This window comes from Lycorma delicatula, chromosome 11 (genome assembly GCF_047948215.1).
Source record: "Lycorma delicatula isolate Av1 chromosome 11, ASM4794821v1, whole genome shotgun sequence".
Classification (NCBI taxonomy): Eukaryota; Metazoa; Arthropoda; class Insecta; order Hemiptera; family Fulgoridae; genus Lycorma; species Lycorma delicatula.
In genome coordinates this window covers 6926025-6947518 of record NC_134465.1, presented here as the reverse complement: position 1 = coordinate 6947518, position 21494 = coordinate 6926025, and the positions used below count along the sequence as shown (strand labels likewise).

Genomic DNA, 21494 nt, shown 5'->3' with positions numbered 1-21494 from the left:
ATGAGACGTGAACATCCTACACCAGTGCAGAATTGAAACGTTGGATGGCGCAGTAGTGCCATCCAAGTTCCCCAAGACCAAAAAAGTTTAAGCAATCTCCATACTTGAGTCAAAAAATGTTGGCTACCATTTTTTTTTTTGGATGAAAAGATCGTCATTTTGGTTGATTTCATGGAACGTGGGTTAACAATTACAGCCGATGTGTACTGCGAAATGCTCACCAAACTGATACGTGCGATCCAAAATCAACAATGTGGAAAACTGTTGCCTGGTGTAATCCTCCTTCATCACAACACATGTCACATTGCTGCCTTAACCAAGAAGAAGATTCAAGATTTTCATTGGGAACATTTTGACCTCTCTCCATACAGTTCTGATCTTGCACCTAGTGAATACTACCTCTTCTTGCATTTGAAAAAGTGGTCTGGAGGACAACAGTTTGAAAACGACAAGGAGCTCAAGACTGTTGTTGTCAACTGGTTCAATTCCCAGGCAGCAAACTTCTATGCAGAGGGGTTAAAGAAATTGGTGCAGCGTAACAAAAAGTGCTTAGAACTTAATGGCGATTAGTGGATAAGTGAAGTAGATATGCAGTAAACTAAAATTGTACGTAAAAACTTTATCTCACAAGTTAATTTTTTTTAATGACCAAATGGCCCATACTTTATACATCGTACATTATATTACAATTTATTCTCATGGGTTGTTCAGAGATATCTGGATGACAGTTTCTCCAAGAGTAATTCTGATCTTTCTGTCTATCTACCTCTTACTGATATATGTTGCCATTTTCTACGCTTTAGATTCTGTACATTATATAGTGAGTACATGGTAGGTAGTCATTAACATTTAGGAAACATTGACCGTTTGTGAATCTATCAAGTGGCTGCAAAGTAAGCTTTAATGGTCAAAGCAGTTATCTAGTAAAATCATGTAAGTTAATTATTAATTCAAACAATGGTTTGATTCTTACAATTTTTAACCAATAATATCATACAACATTAATATCTGATAAATTAGTGATAACTACAAAGGTGGTCATATGAGGTGTGGCTATTAATTAATTAAATAAAGAGACTAATGCTATAAAATATTTTATTTTAAATTTATACATATTTAGTTTTCATCCCCTTCAATATACACCTCTCCTCTATCCTTACAACACTCCATGTGAATTTTCCATTGTTGAAAGAGTGCTGGACATCTTCTTCTATGAGCTCTTTAATGTAACGTGCTGTTTTTTCTTTTACAGCTTTAATGGTCTGAAATCTTGTTCCTTCTAATGCAAATTTGACCTTGGGGAACAGATAAAAGTCACGTGATGCCTGGTCAGGCAAATAAGGTGGGTGGTCTAACACTGGGATGTTGTAGTTCGTTAGAAACATCTTGACAGATAATGCAGTGTGAGCTGGTGCATTGTCCTGATGAAGAACCCATGACTTGTTCTTACACAATTTGGGTCATTTTTTTCTTATTTTTTCACGGAGTTGAGCAAGGATCTCAAGGTAATAATGCTGATTAATTGTTTGATCTTCAGGAACCCAGTAAAGATACAATCTCATGAATATAGAAAAAAAACAATCATCATTGCTTTGAATTTTGATCATCTTCAAAGTCTTCTTGGTCATCCTTCAAATGCTTAAACCACTCAAAAACCCATGCACGTGATAAACATTCATTGCCATATACTTTTTTTAATAAAAGATAAGTTTCAGTAGTGGTTTTCCAAGTTTCATATGAAATTTCACTACAATTCTTTGCTCTAATAAAACACTTATCATTTTTTCGGCAAAACAAAAAAACAGATGTTATCCAAGCAAAGGCCATGGCCAGACTAATATGTCTACAGAAACTGGAGTGGCAACAATCGAAAGAGAAGGCTTCATGTTACACAGCTGTCAATCATATGAATTTGGCGCATGCACAGTTCTTCTGTAGCAGCATTAGTCTTATTATTTAATAGCCACCCCTCACATATCATAAGAAACAGAAAATAAGTAAGTATTTTTTATTACACTGCTATGATGCTCAACTGCAAATTCATTAACATATATATCAGATATATATATATAAAATCAGAGATTTTATTAGTAAATATAAAAATGTATGGTATTTTAAGAAGAGATTTGTGCATGTAACACAAAAAAAATCATATGTGACAGTACTAATTCTCTAAAATGAAAATGTTTAGTAAAAATATTGTACAGATTATTTAGTGACCTTGGGAGGTATGTGGGCATACCATTAAGAGTCACTATCTATAGGCCTAGTGAATCAGATTGTACTAAGTGGTACCCTACAGACACTCATAATACATATTTTTTGAGACCATATGGGTTGTTCCACATACCTGTAATACTGTAAACTAATTAGCAGTTAATATTAATAATTCTTGAGTGAAGAATTAAGATGACAGCAATTTTGAAAATTACAAACATAAAATTTCCATATTTATTATGTTTAATAAAGAAGTATTACCTTAATAAAAAAGTATTATTTAAAAAAATTAAAATAGCATAACCTATACTACAGAAGTAATCTTTATTTAAAAAACACAAAATGGCGTATAAAAATTGCCAAAACGTTTAATGATCTTTTTTATTGTACACTCTGCATAATGAATAAAAACAGGTTACATTATTATTAAAATGCATATTCTACAACCTGTGAAATTTTACTTTAAGTATATGCGGTATTTTAGACTGAATAATTATTTTATCTTTTTTAATTTATTTATAAAGTAAAAATAATTAATAAATAAATTCTTGTTACAAAAAAATGTTTTGAATTAATGGTAAATTCAGAGTAGTAGGGATTTCAGATTAAGGGTACCAGGTTAAAAATAAAAAAGAGAATTGAAGGTGTAAAATAATGAAAACAGGAAAACATTCAAGCACTGTTGAGTTTTTTTACTTAAAATCTAAAATCAGATGATAATTTTGGTCGGTGGTTAATAAAACAACCGTTTAGTAGATACTCAGCAAATTTCTTTTTTTCAATAACCATTTAGGATCAGGTTTTTATTTGTGTAAAGTATTGTTTATTTTTATTCCACTGTTGTTTTCTAATGTAAATTTCTTTTCTTAATTTTTAAGGTTAAGGCAGTTGGAACGAGAAAGTTTAGTGATAGAACGTGACTACAATGATTTTAGAAATAGACAGAACATAGATGTAAATGTTTCACGTTTATTTCATCCCGATCAATCGAGAACAATTAATCCATTTAATGGTTATAGACAACAGACAAGTTTTTCGTCATTGTTCCCAACAAATCAGTTTAGTAATAGCCGAATAAATAATAATGTTAATAGTTCAAGAAGTTTTGCAACAAGAATAGCTCTTTCACGTCCTATGTTTGGATCATTTTTCACAGGTTATGATCAACAATCTGGAAATAATCCAAATGTATTTCAACCTATGACTTCTGATTTACAGCAACAAACCGGAAGTGATATTAATATTAATGAAAATAGTAACAAAAAAAATAAATTTAATTTTAATGGAATAGGGAATGTTCGTAAAAGTTTTGCTTCGAGTACAAATGTAACTGAAGCGATAAGAGAGATTACTGATGATGATGACGATGATGATGATGATGACGATGATTATCATCCAGTTTTTAAACAAAAAAATTCACAAAAAGGTAAATCAAATTCCAAAGATGAAAATGATGATGACAGTGATGATGCTGATGATGACAATGAATGTATTAATGAAAATGATAAAGAGAATCAAATAATTAAGAAATCACCTGTAAGAATTACACAGGATGATATTTCAGGGAAAACAGTTACAAGAACAAATTCATATATTTTTGAACAGCAAAGTGATTTTTCTTTACAAAGTAGTAGCAGTAGATTTTTAATTAATAATAATAATGATAATTGTAAAAAAAATGAAGATAGCAATGAGAGACTTAATCAAGTGAAAAATTTACCACAAAATATGTTTAATAATAAAAATAAATTATTAAAATTTTCATTACACCAACCGAGTTATGATAAATTTATGAATAATGATCAATTCAGTGGAAATACTGGTTGTAATAAAAAAACAGTTAGAATTGTCAGCGTTAAAGAAGAAAATGAAGATGATTATAATGAAGACATTAAATATGATAGAACTATTACACAAACGTTAGAGGATGATTGTACAAAAAGCCAACAACAGGATAATAATGCCAAAGATGTTATCAAACAGAATGTTGTTGATCAGTTAGATTTAAATGAAAAAAATAATAGTAATATTTCAAGCGTTTCTAATACTAACATACAGTTGAAAGAGTCAGAGGAAAATGTATCGGTTGAAATTCTATTACAAAGAACAATTAACACATCATCATCTTCGACACAACAGTTGTGCAGCGAAAATGTTTTACACGATGAGGAAAAATCATCATCCAGCAATAATTCTGATCCATCAAGCAAACCACAAGTATTAAGGTTCCAGTCGCTACCGGGACCGTCAACTTTAGATGCAAATAATTATTCACAACTGGATCATGGTGATGACAATCGTTCATTAATCTGTGATGTTAATTCCGACAATGTGCCACGTAGTTCAAATTCGTCAAAAATTATTTGGCATGATGTTCATACCGGCAGTAAAGATATCAGTAATAATATTAAAAATAATGCGAATATTGAAACGAATAATGTAATTATCGGAATTACAAACAGTGAACCAAAACTTGTACCATTACTTAAAGCTTCTTCTTCAAAAACTAACTTACAGATTGATTCGAGTGAATGCAACCAAGAACAGAATTTGCTAGAGAAAGGTAAGCTGTTTTTCTATTCTTTTAAAATCTTATAAATTTGTAATATGGGGGGTGTGTGTTTAAAAATTGTTATCTTTATTAATGAACTTATCCGTCTTCATTTACCCTTTTCATATTTGTATTTAAGGGGAGATTATTAGGCAAAGCTTTACCTAATAGTTATTTAGGCCTACCTATAGCCATCAAAGAAAAAAAAAATCTCTGGATCGGTCTGCAGGGAGTTTCACTATTAGATAACATCACAAGTAGACTGGCTGTTCAGCTGGGAGCATCTGGAACGGCTAGACCTATACCCACTCAACTGAAAATGAGGAAGATCCAAAATTTAAAAAAGTGAATAATCAATATATAGAATAGATAAGGAAATAGGGTGAGTCAGAGAATAATAAGAAAGGATTATTTGTTATCAGAATAACTGCAATATGACACAAATAAAAAGCCCTTACCCAAAAAAAAAAATCTTGAGCTGTCTACTACAAATCAGGCAGCTATCCTGCGAGAGATAATATAATTTTAACTAGACAGCAGCAGCACATGCCGATCAATAATTTTTTTTTTCATTGACCAGCTTTTTAAATTAAACAGCCACCGCGAACATGTTCCTACAAATAACCTTTTACTTATTTACCCTTACTATCAGTTGCAGTTTGTTTATGGTTTAAATTCTCTACAAAAATACAAATGATATCCTGAGGCTATCCTTACTAACTACATCTAGTTCTTAAGAGAGTTTAATTATTACTACATCTAGTTCTTAAGAGAGTTTAATTATTACTACATCTAGTTCTTAAGAGAGTTTAATTATTATTATTATTGTTATCATCTTTTATGACCACGTAGGATCACTTTAGTTAGTCCATTATCAAAGTCTCTTTGATGCGACTGTTTGGGTCTAGCGGTCCTCTCAGTACTTTTCATACATTTCGATCTTAGTGCCCTTTCTAGTGTTGAAAATGTTCATTTTGTGAGTTTTTTCCTTGTGAGTGGGAAGCGAGTGTGTTTGATTTTGAATTTCTTGTTTAATTTTATCTTATCTGTGGTGCCTTCTGATGTAAGGCCAATTTCCTTCAGATCTTTTATTTCTCTAATTCATCTGCATCCAGTTTTGGTGTTGTTTGAGTCGAGATTGTACTGTACTAGCTGTTTCAGAAGTCTTGAATTTTGCATTCTTATGATACGTCCAAAGAAACCTAGTCTTCTCTTATGTACGGTATCAGTGATTGGTTCTAATTCATTGTACACAACTTTGTCGGGTACAATCTGCCATTGCCAGTCTTTCTGGTCCTTTTTATTGATGCAGATAGATATTTCCTTTTTAAGATTTACTCAGAAAATTATGATCTAGAAATAATTGCTCAACAAAATTTCCAAATAACGTGAACTAAATGAAAACTGCTTTATTTCATAAAGAAAATTATTACAGGCAGTAACAGCGAGTACACGTTTGAAGATATGTGTTAGATACAGTCCATTTCAATTAAAATCTCATGCAATACTTTTTTATTGTTTTGCCAAATTTATGAACTGGACAATTACCATAGCTTTCCTTCCGACATCCATTTTCTGTCATCACTTCTTAATAATAGCATCTTTACACTTCTTGCTGGCAATGAAAAATAAGAGATATCTCTCATTTCATGCCCCAGCCATATAAGAGTAATTTATAAAAATTTACTTTTTGACAGTATTCCTAGTTTATTAACTTTGTAAAATAACTTTTTGAAAGTAATTATTTGTTTCTGTGACTAGTTTTTTCAATGTAATCTAGATGTTGTCCAAAGTGAGTAAAAAAGATCTGTAAAATGTAACGTCGGTAAAAATAATACGTTTATTCAACAGAATTAGTCCCTTATTTCACTTTAATTTTCCAAAATGTAAATTGGTAAGGTAATCCTTGATGTTATGGAACATACAGGTTGGAGGAGTGCATAAATTAGTTAATTCTTAGAAAATAAAATTATTTTGACTGGTGGATAAATATTACAGCAAAAAAATTGTTTTATTCTTTGCTACCGCCCAACAGCGATGGCCAAAGTGATTTTCAAAAGACAATATATTGAATGCAGGGTACATTGAGGTTCTGTGATATATGTGGTTTTGTAACTATGTAAATGAGCAATCTGGCAAGATAAAAGTAACATAAAATCTGTCGATCTCTGTGGCAGAGTGGTTGTCTTGGCCTATCATTCAGAAGTCCCAGGTTTGAATCCCGATCAGGCATGGGATTTTTTCATACACTATAAATATTTCCATATCCCACGCACAAGCTTCAAGCTTATGTGGTGATTTCAAGTAAAAAAAAAAAAATGTTCTACATCAAAATTATGAAGTCATAGACAGAAATTTAGGAGAAGATGGTTGATATGCTTTAATTTAACATTTCAACAGTATTAAAATCAGGTTTTTTATAGGTCTAGGGTTGAGACTTTTTGATGTAACTTGTTTGTTTAGTTCTAAATGTTTACATAGTACCAGTATAGAAATGGGATATAGGCTAGAATATGAGAGGGTGGTTTGATGGATAGAAAACTTGAAAGTTAATAGTGTGTACCTATGCTTCAAAAGAGGTGGTAATGAAGTGATTCAAACAGATAGACAATCTTTTTATAGGTCTAGGGTTGAGACTTTTTGACGTAACTTGTTTGTTTAGTTCTAAATGTTTACATAGAACCAGTATAGAAATGGGATATAGGCTAGAATATGAGAGGGTGGTTTGATGGATAGAAAACTTGAAAGTTAATAGTGTGTACCTATGCTTCAAAAGAGGTGGTAATGAAGTGATTCAAACAGATAGAATTTTAGATTGTAATTAACAATTCAGAGTACGGATAATTTTAAGCTACCTGGGATAAAATGTGTACAGAAGCTGTCATTTGATATCCTGAAAAATATTCTTTTGTAATAGTGGTGTTTTAAACATCTTACAATCAATTAGATTAATTTTTGGCAAACACTACATATTAGAAAAAGTATATTAAAGAATCAACCAAAAATTTGTCATTAACGCTAAATATAGATATCATTATTTCTTAAATTCTTGGGATCGTTATTTATGAAAGGTAGACAATGCTAATTAAGAAAGTTTAGCTATTTAATAATAAAAAAAAATGTATTAATTCATCAGAAAATGTGTGGCCTATGGTTAAGGCCGTCCAACCTTATATATCCATATAACCTTACTATGCCTTTTTATACATTCCATTATTAATTATGAAGCTGTGTTTTGATATTCATCCTCAACATTAAATGTTACATGGGTATTTAAATTATAAAAATTACCAGTTTGTTACTTATGTAATGTTATATCCTTTTGAAACCACATTCTTTTTCTTCTTTCTCCCCTCAAAAAGATTGTTTTTGAGAAAAGTTCATTCAAGAAACATTTTACAAAAAGAATTTTTCCTGTAAAATAATTCTTGTTATTATAGAAGTGACATTTCTGTTCATAATTTAATTTATCTGGAAGTTGTATAAATCAAAGTAGTAGGATGCTGTCATTAATGTTTTAATTTTTCTGGAGAAATGACAACATTAATATAATGTACTTTTATACAATTCTTCATAATAAAATAACCAGAAAAAATACAATAAAAATGTTTAAACCGTCAGTTATCCCATTTGGTTTGTAAAAGAACATTTTTTTTTAACAAAGGAAAATTAGTAAAAACGTAAATAAGCAGTGCGCTTTCAAAAATATATTTCACTGCTAATAACCCAGACATGCTAATAACTCAGTCATACAGATACATATTTGAATTAGTTTATGCAGGCAGTTAAAAATGTACAATTACAAAGTATTTTTTTACACAACTGAAGACTGTATATAAAAAATTATAATAAATTGACAAAGATAAATTCATGTAAACAACAATATTTTTATTGAGTTTACTCAGTTTATTTAGGTAAAAAAGTTTATGAAAAAAAATTCCAAACGGTACCGTCATTTGCTGAAAGTTATAAAATCAATTTAGGGTTAACATATCATCCTTATTATGTGCCAGAAACGCTTCAAAAATATTATAATCAATTTAGAAAATAATGTTTTATATCACATGTATACCATAAAAAAAAAATCTTCAGTTATGTCACGGAAATTTCAAATAAATTGGATGTTAAAACTAAAACTAATAGATGACATTAAAAAAAATTCTATTTCAGATGATGAAAATAGCCTGAATATCGAACATAACTATCTGCCTTTGATACCTTATAGTGAGACAAGTCGATCGTTACAATAATAGAAGTGTTTTTGAAATGTAAATGAAAATTATATTGAAACTTACATCTAATTTTGTGGTTGTTTTTTTTTAAATATCTGACCAACTGATAAAAAAAGGAAAAACTTTTGTAAGTACTAAACTTAATGTAAAAGAAATAAATAACTGACTATTTTTTAACATAAAAAGAGCCATTTTTGTAATGGATACAGCAATCCATTGGCATATTTTCAAAAAATATACATATGCATTAAAAATTAATTGAAGCTTCTGATTTATTATATATAAAGAACTTAACACTAAAAGAGAAACATATACACTATTTTATTCTGTATTTAGAACATCTACATTTTCCACTATGTCTTAAAGAGATTGTTTTTTGGGAAATTCCATAATGATTAAAACAAACACTCCCAGTATTTTACTAGAAGGACAAGGAAAACTTAAGAAAGCTTTGATCAAAGCAGTATCAAAAAATTAATAACATTTAAAGAAAAAGCTGACAACAGAGTTGTAGGACTTTCCCATGTCATGCAATTTTTTTTTATGCACTATTTAACACACATGCAACTTAATTTAAAATATTTATCATTTTATTTAAATATATAATATTTTTTGTTTATTTAATTCAGTGATTCTAACTAAAGCGCATGCGCATACCGTATTTCATTCGGCAGGTATGGCAGTATTAACAGCCACTTTAAACACTTTTTTGCTCCTAAATATTATTAATTGATTTAATTCTACCGCTCACCTTAACATCACAACATACCAGAGGACTATGGCAGTAGTACATCAGTGCTCCTTGTGGTGAGAGGGGGTATATTGATGCAGTGTACCCACTTAGGCGCTAGTTAATTTAGAGCATTTTTTGGGGTGGGGGTGCAATTTTGTAAAAGTTTTTCACAAATATTATTTTTTGACTGGTAACAAATGTGCCTAAGAAAAACAAGACATTAATTAGGCAAAATCTTGAGATACCGAGGTTGACCTTCCTCTACAGCTTCACCCCTTGACCTTTTAAATTGAAAATTTTATTTTCTATACATAGAAGTAATCTGTCCAAGTTTGGTCGAAATCGGTCCAGTAGTTCTGGAGATATGAGGTGATTAAGAGGGTGACACTGAAGATACAATGTACATACAAACATTCAGAAAATTTCCATCCAGTTTTTGGTTTTTTTGTGTTCCTTAGGTGTCAGAATGTAATGATGTGGTGAAAACTGTATATGCTCAAATTGGACTGATACTTTCCCTTCTAAAGCTATTGCTCTGCTATAGTGCTAGATGGGAAAGTAAATATAATTTTATAAATATATATATTGAACAAAAAAGTGAAATAATGTTGCAAAGGATGTATAAATATAATAAAAAAATAAATAAAACCAGTACATAAAAAAATAACAATTTTAAAGGCATTAATTAGAAAATATTTGAGTTCATAATTAGTTAAGTTTATTTTAAACAAGGGCATCCAAAATTCAGATTTATATAATCACTATTGTTTAAAAACTCAACAAAAGTGTAAACTTCATTGTTACAATAGGACATATTCTTTCTTAATTTAAACAATGGAAGGATTTTTTATGAAGAGAAAGGATTTCATGAATATTAATAAACAGAAATGTAAAAATTTTTAAAGTAGTAAATATCTCAGTTTGGTAACTCACTGGTGCAAAATATGATTTAAAATGCAATCACTTTTAATCCTTTTAACTAATATCAATTTATTAATGAAGCCAAAAATAAGTAATTTTATATGTAATATATTATGATGAATAACAGAAATAGTAAGAGTACAAAAAAAAAGAGTCTTAATTAGTTGGATGATGTGTACAGTGTTGTTTTAGTTGCAGACATGGCCATAAATTATTGATTCCCTACCTTTCTGCTTGACAGCGCCACTAGAAAAGATTGAAATTCCTGAATGGAAAGCCTTCTATGTTTTGTAGTTTGCTAAATGTGAATCTGCAGTTACAGTTAAATTCCATAAAAAGTTTAATTGTGACATAATTCTCGAAGTGACTTACAGAAGATTACAGGATGACTGAGGATATCTAAAGAAAATTTTGAATGTGTCAGAAAGTCTTTTATGTGTATCCCTAAAATAAAATGTTAGAAAGGCCAGCCGCAAACTATCAATACTGATATATGACAGTGTAGAATGTTTTAAGGAAATGCTTACATTTGCATCCGTACCATTTACAGCTCTTACAGATTTTGAAGCCTACCAACTATGATGTGCAAGGTGATTTTACAATCGAAATGTTGCAGGATGAGGATGATGACCTTCTGGATCATATTGTATTTAGTAATGAGTCAGCATTTCATCTTAACGAAAAAGTAAATACACATGTCTATATCTGGGAATCAAAAAAGCTTCATAAACTCTTACAATGTGAAAGGGGAACTTCCTTTAAAATATTAAATGTTTTCTGTGCAATGTCCCACTGGCAAGTTTACTGGTAATTTTATTTTTTTACTGAATCAAGCGCATCAGGAGTTGTTTCATTTATTTTGATATGCTGGGTGCATGGCTTTTTCCTCACCAGCAAGATCGACCAGAGAATTTTATTTGTAACTAGAAAATGGTACCTCCTCCTTGGTATTAGTCTGTTTGTATTGAATGATGTTTTCCCCAACCATCTATTTGGTTGACATGGACTCGATGACAAAACTTGTTTGCAGTGGCCTCCAAGTTATCTGACCTGACCCTATGTAATTTTTTCCTTTAGGATTTTATAAATGATCTTGTGCCTCCACTATCTATTGATTTACCTGATTTGAGGCACAGAATTGAAACAGCTGTTGCTTCCATTACTCCAGATATCCTGGTTAAAGTACGAGACGAACTCTCTTATTGGTTAGGATATATGACATGCGACAAAAGGTTCTCACATTGAGCACTTGTAGGGAAAAACTATAAGAGTTATTCTTTCATCTTATTTGTGATTCATTACTATAGGTCAAAGTTAAAGATATATTAAATAGCTTTAAAACCCTGATATTCTTTTTTTTTTAATTCTACGTTCATGAATATGTATTGTATGATTATACAGTGCTTCAAAGTATAATAATTTGTTTGATCTTGGAGCAAATGAAATCAATTCAATCACACTATAATTTGTCATCTAATAAAATGGTCCTAAATTTTATACTAAGAGTAAAAACACTATATTTTGTTACCGATTGTAATCGGTAATTATACATGAAAGAAACAGTGACCATATTATCTGTAATTTAAAGAGGAATAATCCAAATGGACAAATTTTTGAATTACTACCACTTAATTTTCTAAGCTTTTTAAGTAATCTTATTATGTTTAAATGTTACTCCTATAAAAAAAGTAATTAAACAGCCTGTTTATAATCAGTAAGCAGCTCCTATGAAAATATAGTAATTAAGTTTTTCATTATTAAGAAGTATAAAAGTCATAATATTTATGATGATAACATTTATATTTATTTAATCATCATATTTTTGGTTCTATGGCAAGAAATGGTTAATTTTTTTCCGTTTCCATGGATTAATCACAATGTCAGTGCAGCCGGTTCATTTGCCTTATTTCTGGCCCACCATTTGTTTCAGATTTAAATCAACATTCTAAAACTCAGAGAATATAGAGATTCAATACATACTCATTCAATCTTTTTTTCGCTTGTGCTAAAACATTTTTTGGACATCATTATTTTCAACCTATAATATAGCTCTCTTAATTAATAATCAGATCTGAAAAAGGAAAACAATTTATGGGCTGTAATTTCATTCAAACTATTATGAATTTACTTCTAGATCAAAATGATTTTCTATATCTACAATTTTTATTTTCCAAACTAATAATTCCATACTCTCAGTAGCTCAATGCAATGATGAGTGGAAGGAGTGTACATTTGTTGGATTCTCCTACATACAGCTAATAAACAATACCTATCAATTTGAAATTTACTTGGTCATATCTTATTTGATAAGCTCTGAGTGGAAGCATTCCCTCAAGTAGTACCAAACCTGACATGTACCGTGTCAGTTGTTGTTACCTTGGTAAACCACAGGCTACTTTGTTATTATTTACAATGGGCTGCAAAACAGGGTTTATGTGCTGTTATTCATTCACTTGCATTCAAAGTTCTCAGATGTGAGAGTTAACCATTCCCACATTCAGTTGTGCTACACCATGAGCATCATGTTGTTTGGATGGACATTGTCTGCTTCATTCATGGATCCTTAGCAGGTCATATAAAAATGGAGTCTCTGAATTTAAGCCTTTATGCAGTTCAGGGTTCTAAGTCCATCTACACCAAAAAAAACTTTATTGCTTTTAAAAAGTTTTATTTAAAGGTCATTTTTCAATAAAAACTCAATATAAATGATGAAGGAAATATACAGCAAATTCAATTTTAAAAATCCACAAAATTAATAATTAATATTGTAAGACAAAATACTTTTTTATAGGGCGGATTATCCATAAAAATCATATATATATGATATAAGATGGAGGAAAAAAATAGTTTGACAGTTATTGGTGGGTGGACAGGAAAGCCAAGGAAGTAACTTTATACCATTAATCATCTGAAACGGTAATAGTAGCCTTACTCAGATCAAGTTACAGCAGTTTATTCCTCGTTTGATGACCAAACAGCAGAAAGAACATTGAGTGGACGTTTGTCAGCAACTTCTTGAACAAGCTGATGACGGTGAAACATTTACGCAAAGGATACTGGGCGATGGAAGCTGGGTTTATGGCTTTGCTATCGAGACAAAAGTTCAATCATCACAATGGATCAGCAAAGAAAGCACGTCAGTCTTGATCCAATGTTAAAGTGATGCTCTTTGTTTTTTCAATTTTAATGGAATTGTGCATTTTGAATTCTTGCCTCAAGGTGAAACAGTGAACCGTACATACTATCAAGGCATTTTACAACGGTTACGTGAAAAAATCTGTAAAAAGAAACCAGAGTTGTGGCGAGACAACTCATACATGGTTCCTTCACCACACATAGACAACTCATACATGGTTCCTTCACCACAACAATGTGTGGTGAAAGTCGTTAAACTTTGTCAATTCATCAGTATCAGTTTTGTAGCAAAAATCAGATGACTGCCCTCCCTACTCAACAGACCTGGCTCCTTGCGATATTTTCTTATTTCTGAAATTAGAATCTATGATGAAAGACGTATTTTGAGACTATTGATAACATTTAAAGCAAATTTGTCATGGATCTTAATGGCCATTTCAAATGAAGCTATCCAGGACTGCTTTGCGAAGTGGAAACACTGCTGGGAAAACAGTGGGCGTAGGGAACAGTGGGCGAAGGGAATATTTTGAAGGGGACAAGGACCAATAAAATTTGTAAAATTAATAATAAAGATTAAAAAATGAAGTTCGATAATTTTCTAAAGAGACCTCTAGGTTTAACAAAGGTACAGTTTGTTCATGAACAAAAATTTGTATATTTAGAAATTGGGTAAATTTATATTAGATCTAAATTAAAATGAAAGTAAGTTTAATGTGGTATTTCTAACGCCTAAACTATTTTTAAAAATTTTGATAATTTATTTTTCAAAAAATTAATATTGTATCTAATTTATGTAAATCGATGAAAAATGTAAGAACTACTTTCTGATCTAGTTTTTACATTTAGGACTATCTTGAGAAAATAAATAGAATTTGATTATAAAAATTGCACAATTTAGCCTACTTTTCTACATAATCTTGAAAACATAGCATCTTTCATTTTGTGAAAGCATTTAAAAATTCCTTAATCACTTTAATCAAAGTCAAAACTGTATTGTGAGTGACTGAAAATTTTACATTCAAATTGTACTAGCAATCTTGTGTTGGCTGCAGAATATATACCCACTATCATGCAACAAAAAACATTTCCTTGTTGGGCACTCTTACAACGAATTTGTCATATTAACAAAATATACAGCAAATTTCAGAAGAAAACGGAACGCAAGGATAGCAGGAGTTTACTACCTCCCTACTAATTGCAGAGCCTGGATGAATGTCCCTTGCTGCTGTGTCTTTCTTTTATCGGGCGGGTCATTCATTATTTACTTAGTGGCAGTTATAGATTTTTTGTGTTTTGTTTATGGACGAAATTGTTATTTGCATTCCGATCCTTTAGACCAGTGAGAAATAATTTACCGGGGCTGATCACGGGAGATTAGGTGCAAATGAGTTTTGCACTCCCAGAGTGATTCCCCTTCAGTCCTTTCGGTGGTACCACCTTTTGGCCTAACAGGAATATGCTTTCTGGGAGCCTTAATGTTTGGAGGAAGCAATGCACGCTCCCCTTTTCAGAAGTCGCATGTACTGGCAGAAAATTTCAACTGGTGTCATGTTTTCAAAGTCCAAAAAACATTCCACTGCTCAAATGTCACATTCAGCAACACTAATTATCACATAAAAATTAATGCCAACAAAGCGGTTGACTTAGAATCCTTTAGGTATATGCAAGTTTGGAAGTAGAGTTCCAGCGTTCAAGTCTTAGTAAAGGCAGTTAGTTACTTTTATACGGATTTGAATACTAGATCATGGATACCGGTGTTCTCTGGTGGTTGGGCTTTAATTAACCACATAATTCAGGAATGGTCGAACTGAGACTGTGCAAGAAGACTACACTTCATTTAGATTCATATATATCATCCTCTGAAGTAATATCTGAACAGTAATTCCCAGAGGCTAAAACACGAAAAAAAAGGTATATGCAAGAAAAATTATGGAATATCAGTTACTTTCAAGAAGCCCTTAAATGTAGTATGTATAAAAAATATATAGGTACGGTTTATTTCTCTAATCATACGCCTAGTTTATACATTATCAAATTTATAAAATTGTCAAATTAGATTTTTATAAGGCGGTATTCTTTAAAAATGTTTAACAACCAGCTGTAGGTCAAGATTCTCATTAAACCACAGTTGTTAATTTAGCAGGTGACTGCTCTTAAAAGTGTTTTGGTTTTTCCTTCACACCTATGATCTAGAAATTTATCATTTGGTATGTATATTTTTCTTTCAGACACTTAAACTGAGTTGCATGCACATTTTCGTATAAAAAAAAATAAGTATATAATTTTAAAAAGGTGATTGATCTTCTTTACATATTTCATGATTTTGTATAAAAATAGAGTATATTCTTTTTTATTTGCAAATTGATTAAACTTTTATTGTTATTAACACAGTCAACAAAATCTCAACTTTAAATTTATATTATGATCACTAAATACCAAGGGTGCATTGTACAATCTCCTACCAAAAATTATTCATTCTCAGGTTTTGTTTGTTATACAGAGACTAGATTGGAGTCTCCAGATATGTCAACTGACAGAAATGGCTTTACGAAACCAGATAATAAATATCAACTGTGAATAAATATTAACCCTGATTAAAAGAAATCATATCAAGACCCTCCAGGTAGTAAGCGTTCATAATCAGGAGATAGGATATTTTTATCAAAAGTAGGAGCAGCACATTAACTGATTTATTATTTTTTGTCATGACTCAAATATAGGTGTCTGTGAAAATCAAATAAACTTTGGGAGTAGGCTCTTCTGATAAAAATAAAAACGTTTTTGTACACATGTATGCCTCATCAAACTAGTTTGTACAGGATTTCCCCATAAACTATTCTTCTCCCCTATTCATATAAGACCTCTTCATTCTGTATTTGATTGATAGACCTGATTTTCAAAATTTTTTTAACATCATATTTTTCTCAAAGGTTTCTTTAATTTTTCTATTGTCTGTATTTTAATACCATAAATTGCAAACTACACGCAAATATTTTTAAAAGAATTTTCTTAATCCTTAGACTGCCATTGCAGTCTAAGGATTAAGCAGCTGATCCATCAGCTGCTGACTGCAGCTGATGGATGAACGTAGAAAATATAAGAATGCTAGTGATGAAGAAAGTAAAAGGAACTATCGGCAATTAAGAAATGCTATAAACAGGAAGTGCAAACTGGTGAAAGAAGAGTGGATTAAAGAAAAGTGTTCAGAAGTGGAAAGAGAAATGAACATTGGTAAAATAGACGTAGCATACAGGAAAGTTAAGGAAAATTTTGGGGTACATAAATTAAAATCTAATAATGTGTTAAACAAAGATGGTACACCAATATATAATACGAAAGGTAAAGTCGATAGATGGGTGGAATATATTGAAGAGTTATACGGAGGAAATGAATTAGAAAATGGTGTTATAGAGGAAGAAGAGGAAGTTGAGGAGGATGAAATGGGAGAAACAATACTGAGATCTGAATTTAAGAGAGCATTAAAAGATTTAAATGGCAGAAAGGCTCCTGGAATAGACGGAATACCTGTAGAATTACTGCGCAGTGCAGGTGAGGAAGCGATTGATAGATTATACAAACTGGTGTGTAATATTTATGAAAATGGGGAATTTCCGTCAGACTTCAAAAAAAGTGTTATAGTTATGATACCAAAGAAAGCAGGGGCAGATAAATGTGAAGAATACAGAACAATTAGTTTAACTAGTCATGCATCAAAAATCTTAACTAGAATTTTATACAGAAGAATTGAGAGGAGAGTGGAAGAAGTGTTAGGAGAAGACCAATTTGGTTTCAGGAAAAGTATAGGGACAAGGGAAGCAATTTTAGGCCTCAGATTAATAGTAGAAGGAAGATTAAAGAAAAACAAACCAACATACTTGGCGTTTATAGACCTAGAAAAGGCTTTCGATAACGTAGACTGGAATAAAATGTTCAGCATTTTAAAAAAATTAGGGTTCAAATACAGAGATAGAAGAACAATTGCTAACATGTACAGGAACCAAACAGCAACAATAACAATTGAAGAACATAAGAAAGAAGCCCTAATAAGAAAGGGAGTCCGACAAGGATGTTCCCTATCGCCGTTACTTTTTAATCTTTACATGGAACTAGCAGTTAATGATGTTAAAGAACAATTTAGATTCGGAGTAACAGTACAAGGTGAAAAGATAAAGATGCTACGATTTGCTGATGATATAGTAATTCTAGCCGAGAGTAAAAAGGATTTAGAAGAAACAATGAACGACATAGATGAAGTCCTACGCAAAAACTATTGCGTGAAAATAAACAAGAACAAAACAAAAGTAATGAAATGTAGTAGAAATAACAAAGATGGACCACTGAATGTGAAAATAGGAGGAGAAAAGATTATGGAGGTAGAAGAATTTTGTTATTTGGGAAGTAAAATTACTAAAGATGGACGAAGCAGGAGCGATATAAAATGCCGAATAGCACAAGCTAAACGAGCCTTCAGTAAGAAATATAATTTGTTTACATCAAAAATGAATTTAAATGTCAGGAAAAGATTTTTGAAAGTGTATGTTTGGAGTGTCGCTTTATATGGAAGTGAAACTTGGACGATCGGAGTATCTGAGAAGAAAAGATTAGAAGCTTTTGAAATGTGGTGCTATAGGAGAATGTTAAAAATCAGATGGGTGGATAAAGTGACAAATGAAGAGGTATTGCGGCAAATAGATGAAGAAAGTAGCATTTGGAAAAATATAGTTAAAAGAAGAAACAGACTTATAGGCCACATACTAAGGCATCCTGGAATAGTCGCTTTAATATTGGAAGGACAGGTAGAAGGGAAAAATTGTGTAGGCAGGCCACGTTTGGAGTATGTAAAACAAATTGTTGGGGATGTAGGATGTAGAGGGTATACTGAAATGAAACGACTAGCACTAGATAGGGAATCTTGGAGAGCTGCATCAAACCAGTCAAATGACTGAAGACAAAAAAAAAAAAAAGAAAAAAGACTGCCATTTTTTCACAGTATGTTTTCTTTTTGTCAATCTTGTAGGACCAGAAACTTAATAGTGAGGTGTTCATGCTTTTATTATATTCTAAATACACAAGTATAAAAATCATAATATTTATTATTACTTCATTGTGCTCCTTTCAACTTCACATCTTAAAATATGTTCCTTACTGTATGATACAAAACCGGCATAATGTTATTTCTTTAGACCGAACTATTTTTCTGTAATCAAATTAAATGATTGAACATCATTAACAATTTCTGCTGTAACTTGGTTATTTGAATTTCTGTTTGAACAAATGAAGTTTCATTTTATTCATAATAAAATATTTATGAATGTAGTTAATAAAGAATATTAATAGCAAACTGTTAACAGACAGTAATGATTTAAAAATGAAAATGACCACCATTTTAACATTAAAAAAAATATTTTCATGTCTACTTATTTTTCTTATAAGAATGTGAATTTTATCAAATTAAAAAATTCAATCATTTCCAGGCATAATTTACAGGAACTTTTATTACTTTTTTTTTTTTTTTTTAATGAAAAAAATCCATTCTCAAATTTTTCTATGTATTTTAAGAGCGTACATATGCTGCCAAAAATAATTTTCTTCCACGTTAAAGATAATTGAGAAAGGCTTAAGCTTTTCTTCCTTGAAATCCTTGTTCATAACTTTTATTAACATATATTTATACGATCAAGCGTTTTAATCCTTATTACGTATTTAAGACAAATAGATAAATAAAGTAGTCAATTGAACTGAAACAATAAATAATATATTTATGAAATAAAATAATCCATCACAATAATATACTTGAAAACAATAATAAAAGTAGTTTTTACTAAAATTAAAAAAGAAATCAAATCAGAAGTAAAAGACATCCATCGAAATAATAGTAAATAACATAAGAAAGAATAGTAAAATAATTCTAATTAATTTCAGCATATCTGAGCATTTTAAAATAAATTGTTGGTAATTATTAGAAAAAAATATCTATGTATATCCATATTATATACTTATTTCTTAAATTTATGATAAGAGGAGAGCAGAAAATGAAATTATTTGTAAATAAAACAATATTTTTTTTATAGATTCTGTTTTACAATTGGTAGAATGTAAAATTTTATTCTATATAAAACAACCTCATCATTTAATTAGCAATTAAATTTAATTGGAAAAATGTTTATCTGTCTATTAAGGGTTTTAATTGTGACTGTTTGTTTGAAGAATTAAGTTGTACCCGCATAAAACATTCGGCCAGATGTCTACAGAGGGGATTTTCACAATGCAATATAATTTCTAGAGAACTTTGTGATTTTACCGCTGCTTCAACTCTATATCTTTAATTATGATTCTCTCCAAGGTAAGTACTAAGGGAATCAGACCGTCAGCTCCACTAGCTCTTTCTGCAGTGCTTGGTAGCCAAAAACTAATTTTAAGATCTACTGGTGGCTCGGCCTGTATGCTTTTCTAGCAACTTACTTCCATTGGAAATGTCAAAATATGTTCAATGGAGTGGCTGTCATGTCTGTTACTTAAGCCAAGGCTCTTGCCCCTCGATGAAAAATTACTCCCAAATGGAATGATCTCTAAAGAACAGTGGACGTAATTTATGGAAGTAACAGTGTTTAAAAATTTATGCTTATAAATAAATGAAATGATTAGAATTATATTGTCTTGCACAAATTTTTCACACGACACATACAAGCTGATATATATATTGTTGCTATGCCAACCGAAAAATAAAAGGAATATTTAATGAAGGTACACTATATTATGTTGACAATAAATTTTTATGTTTTGTATTTTCACGCTTTTTTTCTTAGAGAGTGTTGGACCGTGGAGAGAATCCGGCAAGGTTACAGATGAAGCAGATAGTGATGATCCTGTGTCTGCTGGTACACCAGAGTCAGCATCCAGTTTTTGGTGATGCAGAGAATAAAATATAAATTAATAATAAAATGTTCTTATACCATTTCATTGTTATGTCATACACAAATTTATCTATCCATGTCACAGTAAAACTAATTTTGCAATATTGTTACAAAAAAAAAAAATTAAAAATAATGAAATATTTTTCAATAAACAGCATTTTTTATTAGTTTTTTTGCTTTATTATTCATAAATTCCATATGGTTAAGCAATCCTAACATAATTATCAAGAAAACATTTTCCAGCTACCACCTTTCACGATCTGCATAGTGATTCATGAAGAATGTAACAAACTTTCATGAACATGTTCTACTTGTGAAATAAAGAACAAAATTCATATTAAACATGGTTCGGAAATGATTTGTTAGCGAGTGTCAGTTTGTGAAAGATTTCACCCTGATTTTAGACTGTAATTCTTGGAACCCAAAAATAAAGGGGAAAATTAATGATTTTATATGAAATCTACCCTGAAAATTTAAAAAAATAGGTCCCAGAACTGTAATCTTAGTTCTTTGAAAAATCTGTAGTAAAAGACAAAAGAATGCTGTTGAAAAACACTATTTTATGTCTGCATAAAATAACTTTAAATGAGTAACGGGTAAAACTCATACATGTTTTAAACAAAACATGTAGAAAATCTGATTCTAAGTAAAATTTTATGAATAAAGTCCACAGAAACTAAATACAAATGTTAGAATTTTGAAGTTTTTAAAAACAAAACTTATCTAAATGAAGTAGATTTTAATTTGAACAAAATAAAAAAATTAAATATTTTAGAAAAATAGACAATCAT

At 30.6% G+C, this 21494-nt stretch overlaps 1 protein-coding gene across 1 annotated transcript in view; it reads left to right on the top strand.

Moving 5' to 3' along the window:
* LOC142332526 (uncharacterized) overlaps positions 1–20828 on the top strand; it is a 56879-nt gene extending 36051 nt beyond the window's left edge. Inside the window, exons 10-11 of the mRNA XM_075378975.1 lie at positions 3096–4780; positions 20596–20828. Of these exons, the coding sequence (XP_075235090.1) occupies positions 3096–4780; positions 20596–20699 (1789 nt within the window). The 3' untranslated portion in view covers positions 20700–20828. The remainder of the gene's footprint in view (positions 1–3095; positions 4781–20595) is intronic.
* Positions 20829–21494: the final 666 nt, after the last annotated feature.